This window comes from Nymphalis io, chromosome 18, assembly GCF_905147045.1.
Source record: "Nymphalis io chromosome 18, ilAglIoxx1.1, whole genome shotgun sequence".
Taxonomy (NCBI): domain Eukaryota; kingdom Metazoa; phylum Arthropoda; class Insecta; order Lepidoptera; family Nymphalidae; genus Nymphalis; species Nymphalis io.
In genome coordinates this window covers 8087283-8100469 of record NC_065905.1, presented here as the reverse complement: position 1 = coordinate 8100469, position 13187 = coordinate 8087283, and the positions used below count along the sequence as shown (strand labels likewise).

At 31.9% G+C, this 13187-nt stretch overlaps 1 protein-coding gene across 2 annotated transcripts in view; it reads right to left on the bottom strand.

Moving 5' to 3' along the window:
• LOC126775695 (alpha-tocopherol transfer protein-like) overlaps positions 1–13187 on the bottom strand; it is a 33359-nt gene that overhangs the window by 13358 nt on the left and 6814 nt on the right. For both annotated transcript variants that reach the window (XM_050497758.1, XM_050497759.1), the window contains exon 2: positions 7987–8111. In XM_050497758.1, coding sequence (XP_050353715.1) covers positions 7987–8111 — 125 coding nt within the window. The remainder of the gene's footprint in view (positions 1–7986; positions 8112–13187) is intronic.

Genomic DNA, 13187 nt, shown 5'->3' with positions numbered 1-13187 from the left:
ATACTCGTCCGCCTTCCTATTCTATAAAAAAATCGTTAAAGCCGTTTTTATCCATCTAGTAATAAACTTATTAATTTAAATTTCCTACCCTTTTTTATACATTATTTTTGTTTATCATAACAAAATCAGTCACTACATAACTAAAGAATAAAATATGTGTATTTTTGATGATACTGGTATTATTTTAGTTTAGCTTAGAGACCTGCTTTATCAAGTGAAGCGAGAGCTACGAGGTGAAGTATCTTTAAGCTACAACTACAAGTGACAAAGCGAAATAAACAGCATCAAGGTTTGGTTAGATCCTACCTGATGGGTAGCTAATCCTTGCTTGCGTAAATGTTAACTTTTTTGCCTCCACGTTGGCTCAACTCGATGACATTACAATGTCAATGATATTTTATTTCTACTTCCTTATATTTCACAGCATTTAGTTTACTATCGAAGACCATCGTGGAAGTCACTAGAATATTACAGACTTTTTATATAGAATGGGTAGGCGGACAAATAGGTCATCTGATGGTAGACATACCATATAAACCATAATATAAGGAATGGTTAATATTTCTTACGGCTTCGGTGTCTCAATGTTCGGTGTTTCAAACCGAAACAGAACGATATTAAGTATTGCTGTTTAGCAGTGGAATATATGATACCACCAACTCATCAGATATTCTACCGCCAAACAAGAATATTCAGTATTTTTGTTTTTTGGTTAGAAGGGTAAGTGAGCCAGTGTAACTACAGGCACAAGGGACATAAATTCATTTAGTCAATTATGATGACGCTACTATGACGGCAGACGACTGTACTTACTGTTTCTTATGACACTATAAATATTATTAATAACGTCTTCCACCGTCGTGAGCTTTTTAAAATATGTATATTCGATTAGTAACGGTTCAATTTTAAAGATGGCCACTGAGCTGATTATTTGTATTGTTTTTATGACAGAATCCGATGGCTCCGATAATTTATTGGGAAACAAAAATGATTGTGCTGTAGGTACAGATCTGTAGAATATCAACATCACGAATTATTAATTAGAGAGATGATAATTATTCATTGTATTTGTATATTATCTGTGGTATGTAAAACAAAGTAAATAAGAGCAGCCAGTTAACACTTTAGTTAAATTTCATACTTATTCAGAACAATTTTATAGCTACCCATCCCGGCTTCGCACGGGTAGAATAAGGTTCTACAAAAAACGGTTAAATTAAGGGACAACGCGCATAAAAAATAATGTTTTTTTGTAACAGTAACCTCCGCGGGAGTACGCAAAACGACGCACAAAAGTTTTATCACAATCGGATGAATAGTTTAGAAACGCATAGCGGACGAACATACAAACTCATATTTATTTATAATAGTTAGATTAACATGGCCGTTTCGGTTTCTAGTTTCAGCAACATATTTACTTTATGGGCGATATAATTATATTAAATAAAATATACTTACTTAATTATGAATATTATTATAATAACGCATAATATTATGCATAATTCTAGTTTTAATTAGGCAATAAAAAGCTATTTGTAACTGTAAAAATGAATTTAATTATAATGATAATTAAATTAGGTGTACCAACAAATTTCATTTAAGCGGTGAAGGAAAACGTAACAAGCAAAATAGAAACATATTATGTAGAACTTACGCGTATTCGCCATCTACGATGAGTAGATTACAGAATGATATTAAAAAATAAAATCTGTTAAGGTATGTTTGTGTAATAAAAAATTACAATAAAACTTACTAACTTTCAGACAATATCTTGGGAATTTTACATTATTTTTTATTAGGAATATTAGCAATGGCCATTTTTAAGGAATTAATTATGCTCCTATTTGCCCCTCCAATTAGGCGTACAGCTTGTGTTAGGAGTAGAGACAACCATAGCAATAGGGGTTTGGATCGAAACTACGACATTTACATCGCTAGACGCAAAATGCAAACAGAAAAGTGAATGAAATTAAAAATACAATTCCACTGAGAACGTTCACCGTTTCTTGTTAGTTCTTACTTACTGAAGTGGTAGCTTTTCGCCATTCAAAATGGCGAAAACGGGGCAGTTACAATATAAATTACCGTAAACGTGTACTACTTAAGCAATAACTGCTTTAAAGCCTCTAGAACACTAACCATGGTTTGATCGACTACGCGCTTTTGAATAAAACGCGATACTTTTTGCGTGCGCGGTCGTACTTGGATAAGATAAATGGGTATGAGGTATATATAAGTTAAATCAAAGTAAGCCTACTGTGAATTGTATTAAATTAAAATAAATGCAAAAAAAATAGTTTTATTTTATAAAATCTTTTATATTTTTCTTATATATTTTTTATACCGGCGTAGACGAAACGACGAAGGTAAGTACTGAGAAAAATAAAGTAAATGTTTTAGGGTTATGTTAATTTCTTGTGCGTTCTTCTCAGTTGAATGTTTTTAACATTAAAAAATTATCCGTTTAAAAAACAAAGCCAATATAAAATTCGAGGCTCTATCAGAAAAACAAGTTACGATTTTTTCAAATCGGTTTGTTTTTTTCCTCCTCCTAGGTATTCGGTTAAAACGGTGGTAACCTTGAGGTTTAAGTCGGTCAGGTTTAACAATATCATTGTTTACTTTTTTCCGTTTTACAATTACATAGGAAAAAGATCTAACGAACGATCAATTATATTTTATAAAAATAATAATAAGGAATCTAAGAAAACTAAATTACAAAGTTTCTCATAAACAATTAGGTTGGTGTAATTTATACATACATAATATAAAGTAATACGTCATATGTTTTAGTTAACTAAAGTATAGTTTTTGCTTTACGAGGAAGTAAATTTATATAAAGTTATATAAAATACGAATAATAAAACGCAAATAGATTACTATCAAGAACAATTACATAATTAGTGTGTCAATTTGCACAATTGCTGTTCAAAATTAATTTACTATGTTTTAAAGTAACATTTCAAAATTGCGACTAAGAACGCAATTTGTATTACATAACAAACACCAATTGTTTTTTTTTTTAAACTTACCTGATGGTAAGTGGTCAACTATTCTCATAGTTATAGCGCTATTAGAAACATAAATAAAACGCTACACAAAAAAAAACTCAAAATTATTTATAATTTTTTTTTTATTGAATTTAAGTAACAAGGCAAACGAAAATAAAAATTTGTAAAGATTTTTTTCCGTGCGAAGTCAGACCGGCGTCTAGTAGTATCATATTATAATAAAACTTTAAAAACGTTTATTATATTTTTAATTTTGTCGGTTGTTTAACAGTTGAGTTTTTGCACGTGTAGAGCTTAGAGAATATCTGAGTAGTGTTATTAATCATATTAAAATATAGAATATAAGTGTGTTCGCTTTGTTTTTTCGGAATCTAATAAAAACTTCTTTTTTTTATAGAAACCGGGAAAGAAAATGACTCCACTCCACCTGATAGTAAGTTGTAGTGGAGTCCAAAAGCGACGACGGCTAGTACAGTCGGGAAGAATGTTCTGCACACCCCCACGTTGCCGGCCCACAAGATGCCTTTTCTCGCCTCGTAAACTGAGTACTTATATTATAAAGTTTATTTAAGTTTAGAAGCATTGGCTAAAATGTATATTTCTGAGATATTTCTTATTGTCAGTGTCCTCGTAGTCGGAGTGAGTATTGTCGATCTGGGCGCTTTCCAAGCGTATGCTGCCAAAACTATAACATACACGAAAACTTCGTAGGAAATATTTATATATCCAAAAATGTATATTGATAAGTTTAAAACATCAAGTCACAATAAACATTGTATATAAAAAAATGGAAAGAAATAAGTATATAAGTTATCGTACAAATTATTTGTTATAATACATATATTTAGCGTTTAAAATTATTGTAGAAATCAAGTGTGTAGTTTCTGAGATGTTACAAGATTTTTTTAGTAAATTAAATAGATTCGTAAAAAAAATCCTGGCCAAAAACAAAAAAGATAGACTTTTGCAAAAAAAAGAAAATAAAGTAATTATAAAAATAAATTTAAATAATTTTTTCTAACAGAAACCATTACAATTATCCTTGATACCAAATTATCATAATAATTGGAGGATAAAGCTATTGATTTTACAATCGAGACAAGTTTGTGACGTCACGTCATTTCACGAATATAGTATACAATAATGTAAATATCCTCTAATGATTACAATTTTTTTTTTATTCTTTCGATCAAACACAATCCTTGAAAATATAATTTATCGTTTGATATCTACAATATAATAATAATAATTTCGGCCACGGCGGCCAATTTCAAGAGAGATTAGCCAACTACGCAGGAGACATTTAGTGCACAAGTGTGTGCGCAAACACAGGTGAACTCTCTATTCCCTCACTCTCATAATCCGATGGGACGGCAATCCGACACGACCGGATAGAGTTCGGGCGCAGGATCAACGGCTTTACTTGCTTTCTGAGGCACGGGAGTGAACATACTTCCAACTTCCAGACTCCATGCTGCTACTGAGAATTTTCTGACAGAAAAACCCAAAAAAATTTATTGGCCCGACCTGGGAATTGAGCCCAGGACCTCCGGGTTTGCGGCCTTACATCAAGCCACTAGACCAACGAGGCAGTTACAATATAATACTGTATGTTTAAACACACGATTTAATTTTTATTTAACCGTATAATATCAAATAAGAGATTAGCGATATCGCTTAATACCTCATCTTAAAGTAACGTCAATCCAAATTACAGATAAAATACACCAAATGCAAGAAACACCAAGTCTCACGAAGATATAATTATATATGATAAATCAATTTTTTATTATCCAACTCCTTCTAAAAATTCTTTACAAAAAGTCCTTGCAACAGCCAAAAATAATGATTTGTGTGCTACGTTATTTTACGACAAATGTCTTGTTTATAATTAGTTATCACATAATATAATTAGTTATCACATGACTCAATCATGATCACCTTCAACTGCGGCTTAAGTAATAAATATATTCCCTTCCCTTCCACCAAGAAGGATATGTATAACCACAAACTTAACATTTGTAAATAAGAAACGCACTGTGTTTGTTATCGTCGCTCTGAACCCACAATCGTCAGCTAAGATCCACGAAGCCATTTCGGCTTTATATTATGACTAAGCTACTCGTCCTAAGTTCGCGTAAAGAACAAACACTTTTTTTTAAAGTTGAAACTAAAAAAAATCTTTACGGATTACGCAGGTTACGTTATAAAATAAAAGTTTTATTTTTTAAAAATTCCAAATTTAAGCTTTCTGGAAGAACTAATTGCGTATCTCACTCGAGAAATGTTGAAAACCAGCTTACGGTGATATATATGGATATATTGATGTGTCAGTTGTCTCATAACAGTTTTTGTCATTTCACGATCGTATTCTGCGGTTGAGACTTTACTTCGGCCACGGCGGCAATTTCAAGAGATTAGCAAACTGCGAAGGACATTTTATAGGGCACGTGTGTGCACAAACACAGATGCACTCTATACTCTTTCTCATAATCCGATGGGACTGCAATCCGACATTGCCGAAAATAGTTCAGGCGCAGGACCAACGGCTTTACGTGCTTTCCGAGACACACTTCCAACTTTCGGACCCAAGGCTGCTATTTAGAAACTTCAACAGAAAAACCAAATAACTTTCAACCTAGAACCTTGGGATCAGAGGCATTATATACGAGGCAGTCAAGAGTTTATTCTTGCTAATCTAATAACTCCACTGAGCTAACCTTTAACCTAACTGCTGCTTAAAAAATATTTTTATATTCTTATCGTCTTTTAACTTAGGATTATTATTTTGTGGAAATTTGAGGACATCATAAAACAAAACCATAAAACATATTTATACCGACATATGATTGTTGACCGTACTTGTAAGATGACGTCAAACGACCTCGAAGTCGTTTATTTTTCGCACATATTACGTTATTGTGAAAACACACACACGCAATACCAGACACGCGTCAGATTAGAATAAGTTTCAAAAATCGCCCTTAAAAAAACTCAAACTTTCGACATTTATCAATGCATTGAATATTTTAATTTTAAGCAGATTTTAATTTCAATGACATCTGTCCAACATTGTATTACAACGTTTGTCACAAAAGCCATTGTCTGTTATTGGCACATCGAAACAATGCACACGTATTTCAAGACGAATGATTTGCAACAATTTTTAAATAATTTATTTACCATTATAATAAAATTATAATTTATAGAATTAATATAAAGCTTTATTTAACAAATATATTTATTCTATATCTGAGTTTCTTTCTTTCTTTCTGGTTCTTTTCAGGTCAGGATATTTTCTTTTCCGAATTGTAAGCGATACCTTTTCGAATGGTAGTTTAAATTTTTTCAAACAGGTGTATCCTCTATTCTTTCACTTTCACAATCCGATTGGATGGAAAATCTATCACGACCAAAAATTAACAGCAACGCAGGAATAACAGCTTTAATTGCGTTCCGAGAGTATCATCCTCATATCAGCTGGATAACGTTCACTGCTGGACAAAGGCCTCCCTCAAGGACTTCCACGATGGCTGGACTTGCACTACCCTCATCTAACGGCTTCCCGTGACCTTTATATCTTCGGTCTACCTTGCTGGAGCTCTGCGCATGCTGTGTCTTCCGAGGGCGTAAGCATTGTCAATTTCCAAACTCCAGGCTACGGCGAATTTAATGACAGAAAAATCCTAACAATCATGACTTTCTTTTAGCCCGACCTGGGGATTGACCTGAGTTCAACTAATCCAACCAACCAACAATGCAGTCGGTATAGTTTTAAGGCATTTGCGTAGGAAACCATTAAATTGCACCAAGGATCATAAATTCATAATAATAACAATAAAATCTGAAATCGATAAAGCTGACCTATACTCGGATAAAACGTTGGACGGTAAACAACAACATTGATTTTCAATGGTTTCTCAAGGCTAATTAAGGTACTGCGTTACATTAATTAGCGAATTCTACCATTTTATAACGGTTATATATTATACGTTCCCGATTATATTCCGATCCAACTTCGACGTTGTGTTAGTAGAATAGGAAAACGGTTAAACAGCAACGATTACTTTTCGATCTAATTGCGATAAAGTCAGTTTGTCAAGTAGGAATGCCCCAGTATATACATATATAGACATATTTATCGCCTTTAAAAAATTTATTTATGCTTTATACGTCGTAAAAATATTGATAAGTAATAGTTTTTCATTACAAGATTTATACTTAGAAATACAATACATTTTTAGTAATTTATATATATTTTTTTATTAATACCAAATTTGTGTGTTTTGGTAGTGTTCACCATAATAGAATATATTCCGAGAGATTAATTTACTATTTACTAACCTACATTTATAGTACGTTTATTTTAGAGGTTTTATTTTTCATTTAATTAACAAATTGACAAATTAATCGACTTCGAGCCTTTTTACCTCATCAAGTAAAAATTTTAACGGTCAACAACATTCACAAAAGTCGATCGCCTTGTGCTTATTTCGTATCACAGAGCCTTGAGAATTAAAAAAAATACTATAGATTTTTTTCAATGTTTAACTATTTTTATTCTCTAACCGATTATTATTAAAATAATCTTTTTAAAGAGGAAAAACATAATTATAATAATGTATTATCTTTTATTAAATTACCAGTTCTATGTTTATTAATGTTGATGAATAATTTAATATTGTCTCTAATCAGCTTTTGAAGATTTAAGAAAAACCTATTTATCGATGCATTGAAAACCGCTTAAGCTGAAAGCTTGTAATAATCCTGCCTAATTATGTTGTAAATGCGAGTGATTTTGTTTATTTGTACGTTTGTTACGCACTCACGTCTAACTATTCAACCGATTTATATTTTTTGGTTTCAAAAAACTCCAGTACAATGAATTTAATACAACATTTAATGATTTTTCAAACTGCATTGGTTTCTAAAATACAAGATAATTATTAAAACGTATAAGATCAAAGGTTCTTACCGACTGTCATGAAGAGAAGTTTACATCCAGGCTCAAAGTGATACTTGGAAGGTTCCGTGTAGTGCAGGCGGTGATATATCAAATCGTAACCAGCACATGACTGCTCTGGCAGCACAGCGAACTCTCTGTAATAAATCAACGTTATTTCCAAATTCTTTATCCAGTTTAAAATTAATGATAAAATGTCAGTGTAGACTTCACTCTGTTCAATCCAATGGTCACATAATTAGCTCATTCCTTACCGGTAATAAAGGATAAATACATAAAACTCAACAAAATAGATAAAGGCGATTCCTAACATATGAAAGGGACAAATAATATATGGTTAGCAAATAAGCAAGTCTTTTAAAAATCACATAGCGATTGAACAACGATTAACGATTAGAATTGAATATTTTAGACGATTCGTAGTTCGAAATCGCGTTGCTAATTGTCGAAAGCCCTTTATTTATCTGTCTAGACCACCCCCCCCCCCTTACACGGTAAGTTTGTGTTTATTAAGATAATTCATGCCATATATTCACAATCCGTTGTACCTATACATAATCTGTATTAATCACAGTTTAATAAAGTATATTATAATTTTAAACAGCCAGTCGTTAAGATTTTGTTGTCGTTTCCATTCTTGATACAAAATTTACTATGTATGTAAAACTAGTGCTAATGTAAAATTGCCCAAATTTCAATTTAAGATATTTTTGTCTATCGACGGACAGCAATGTGTGTTGCCATACAATAAACCTTTAAATTTAATTACGAATATTACACAATATCACATGTAGTATACGAAAATAGGATCAATACAGTCAATCTAAATTGGCCGGATTATATGTAGAGCAGTGAACTATTCTGTTAGAACAAACTCAAAGCTCACCGCAGAACACGATATTACAAGGTCATCAAACCTCAGGTATTATGGATAGCGGAGCATTGTCGGTAAACGGATAGATTAACATAAGAAAACCTATGTTTATGGTGGTAAGTCCTTAAAATTAGCCAACTCATTTGCCCGTCTATTTTGCCGTTCTATATTAAAATATATAAAAAAATCTAATAAATGAGTTACAAAAGTTTTTTTACGATATAAGAATGCTATAATGTAAATTTATTTTTTGTATCCGTTTAAACTACTACAAGTTAGATATTTGAATCTCAGAGATGTTAGACTACCCATTAACTTCCAAGAACACGTTAAGAGACTAATAAATTTCAAGTCTTAACGTGTCAAACGAGTTTCATTTAAATTTAATAAATTTTTAAATCACATCAATCATATAATTGTTTTGAAATTTCTGTTGAATGCGATGAGGGGTTATTCAACGATTAGTTTATATAATGTTATAGCATATGTGATATGTATGTAATAGCACCACCATTTTGACTCACTCGAAACACGTTTTTGATGGGTAATCTTAGCGCTCGCTACACGTTAGGGGCTAACCGAGACTTCGAGTGTCAGATGATGTCAGCGTAAGATTATTGTACGTGCATTGATGTGTGCGTGAGATTGATGCACGGAAGGGGCTAACTGAGACTGAAAGCTCATATGTTTACTCATAAATTCTCGTGAGTACCTCGGAACTTACACCACTTCCATATTTATATTTAAAATAGCTAAAGCTGCTGGGCTAAGGCCTCCCCTCCTTTCGTGAGGAGAAAGTTTGGAGCTTATTCTACCACGCTGCTCCAATGGGGGTTGGTGGAATACACATTTGTCATAATTTCGGCGAAATTAGACACATGCAGGTTTCCTCACGATGTTTTCCTTCATCGTCAAGCACGAGATGAATTATATACACAAATTAAGCTAATGAAATATCAGTGGTGTTTGCCCGGGTTTGAACCCACTTTCATCGGTTAAGATTGGCGCGTTCTAACCACTAGGCCATTTCTATTTATATATTGGTTTCCATTAAATAAATACTTTTATAATCATCAATTCCAATGTTTCACACCTGTCGGAGCCCAGTCACGTTCACTTTGTTGTACAATTCGTTGCTTAAATTTTATTTTAATATTTTTATAACTTTTTTTAAGTTGTTAACATTGATACGAACGATAAGATTAATTTGTTTCACTTTTGTTTCGTTTATTTTAGATAAAAGTTAGTGTTTGACCAATTATAACTTGAAATATATATTTCCCTCATTTATTAAGTTATTATTTTATTATGTTATTAACTTAAGTTGCTTTATCTATGCATTAATAAATCAGTCAAGTAATTGAGCAATTATTTATCTGTTACAAAAAAAAAAAAAACTACAAAATTCTGAGGTCATTGCACTCCTACCCAATAATATGACAAATATTCGGACAAATAGAATTATATAAGTAATTTAATACGAATTTAGGTTTAGTAAATTTAACAGAATATTTTACCTGTATCATATACATCAATGCAAAGCGATGTAAAAGTGCTCATTTTATATGGAAGTAGGAATGACATTAAATATATATATTTACACATACAGTTATTATATTGATTAATTAATTATTATATTAATCTCCACATTCCAGACAAGACATAATGCCCGGTTTACATTATTCCAGTCCAGCGATCTAGTCCAGTACTGGATTGCTTACTGGAAAAAAGTAAACCGGCACTGGAATGAATGAATGGATTGGATTCAGTACTGGACTAGATCGCTGGACTGGAATAATGTAAACCGGGCATAAATACCAGACGTAGTTATTTTAAATAGCTTCATTTAATTTATTTATCATGTAATTTGCTTATATGTATCTTATTTGTAACTATTAAAATTAACAAATCAGGCATACGCATCAAAGATCTTACTATAAAGCTTGTTAAAAACATATTTCTATAAGTTTTACTTAGTGATATACCACCCATTGTCAGCTCGTGGTTAACAAGCTATTTCAGATAAATAAGCTTGGAGACGTTTTTGCGTTTATATTAGTGTAATACACACAGTGATTAAACCAAAATAAACCAGTTTGCGTTAGCTACTAAGTGCGAACTCTCGCGAAGTTACGTTAGAAGTTTCATTTTATTTATTATTATTTTACTAATTAGTCCATAGCAAAATATATTGGGATAGTGAAAATTTACTTCACGTAAAACGGTAACGATAAACATAAATGCTATACTGACTAAACTAAGAAAAATTTTAATGTCATAACTATAGATAAATGTTTGTCTACTATTTTGAAGATGAAATGTTATTTCAGAGTGGAGACGAGATCTTAGATACGAATTCAGAACGAATTATCATTAACATGAATGATTTGTCCAACAACGAAATGTCGAGTTGAGAAATGATTAAAAATTACATTTAATATGTAGCTACAAAAATAAAAATTTGTAATTTGGTTATTTATCTGCTGACGGAGAATTTCGGTTATGTGCTGTGCTTACACAAAGCATTAAATGTCACACACACGCTTTGTGGACATAACTCCATTGTATTTATTACTCGTCATTTATTTAATGTTAAGCAAATTAGTTTAATGCCTTTTATATATGATAATTACATTAATGCCTATAAATCCTTCTATGTAAATGTCAACAGGTCATGGACTCCAAAGTTTTAAGTATTCTTGATTACTTAGATGAAAATAAAATAGTTATTAAATCACATCCCAATAAACACGTTCCGTTCATCTACATATGAATAATTATGACTCGTTTTTATTAGTACGTTTATTTAGTAAGATATTCCACGCAATCAAAACCAATGTCACACACAAACACACACGTTCATCTTAAAATTACATTAAAAATCAAATCGAACTATATGTATGTATGTATGTATGTTTGACAGATACAGCCTCTGAGGGTAACTTTAAAACTACATTCGTTTGTAATATAGCTATCTTTCTATCTTTTTCCTTTTTTTGCAAAGAGAGACTTATAGCCAACTATTCGAGACATATTAGAGTGCACGAATGTGTGGTTGCAAGCATATATGCACTTTATCTTACTTTCATAATCCGTTGAAATGATACATCCGACGTGGGAAGAGAGAGGGCAATTTTTTTTTGGGCATTGGCAATGGACATTGGGCATACTTTTGCACTATAACGTGCCATGCGCACTTGGCTGGTCCTTAAGAATGGCAACCATAGCCAAAATTCGTTTACCAGTTTCACCCATGATATAATTTAAAATGTAACTTTGAGAGAAAACTAATTGATAAGGTACGATGCAATACAAGTATAGACTTAAGTTGTCAACAAAAATTGTTGGTAAATAAATATTTGCGAAACGTACAAACACAGAAGTTAGATTTCAGTAGGCGTGGATTTGACAATGCAAAATAAGCACTGCATATATATACATATGTATTTGTAAACAATGCTTATATTGTACAAAATATGTTTATACTAAGTGACCAATACTAAAAATGCAATTGTATAGCTACTAAGCATAAGGATTAAGAGATTAATTTGTCACGCAGCTTTATTGTGGGGCAGGAACATCGCTCTGTATTATTTCTGAGACGCTCATGTTTCCTTTGAATCGACATTTACCTTGGACTGATTCACGAAGTAAATTATTAACAAATATCGATAAAATAATCACAATCAACGCACAGCAAAAACTGCGTCTAGAAAGCTGCAATTTAGAACATAGCTTCATTTTATGACGTAAGCATAAGATGGTTATTTTGAAAATTGTACAACTTGGGAAATGGGTAGCTTTGTATTAATTCTACCCGAACGCAAGTTTTGTTTGAATTTTGCGAACGCATTCGAGACGGGCAGCAAGTTTTGTAATATGACCTTTTTACTTGGATAACTAAATTGTTGACAGTTAAATTGTACACAAAAAAAAAAAACAAAAATAAGGTCAAATGTGTAAAAATTAGGGGTATTGATTAAAACATATTGCTGATACTTTGGTTATATCCGAACCAAGGGTTAGGAAAGAAAAAATTTGGGGCAAAAGAGGAAATGGTTAAAAAACTAAGGGATATAATAAAAAAATATTTTTAAACATATTAGCCAGATCATTATAATTGTTATTGATCTGGACCGGCTTCACAATGGAATACAAGAAGAAGTATTACACTGATAGGGAGGTGGAAGGTGAATAGGAACACGGACACATTAAATGGTGGGTAATATAGCTTGAAAATATATTTATAATTCGGAATATTATATATAAAAATAGGTATTTTTTTTTTTTATAGAAAAGGAAGGCGGACGAGCATATGGGCCACCTGATGGTAAGTGGT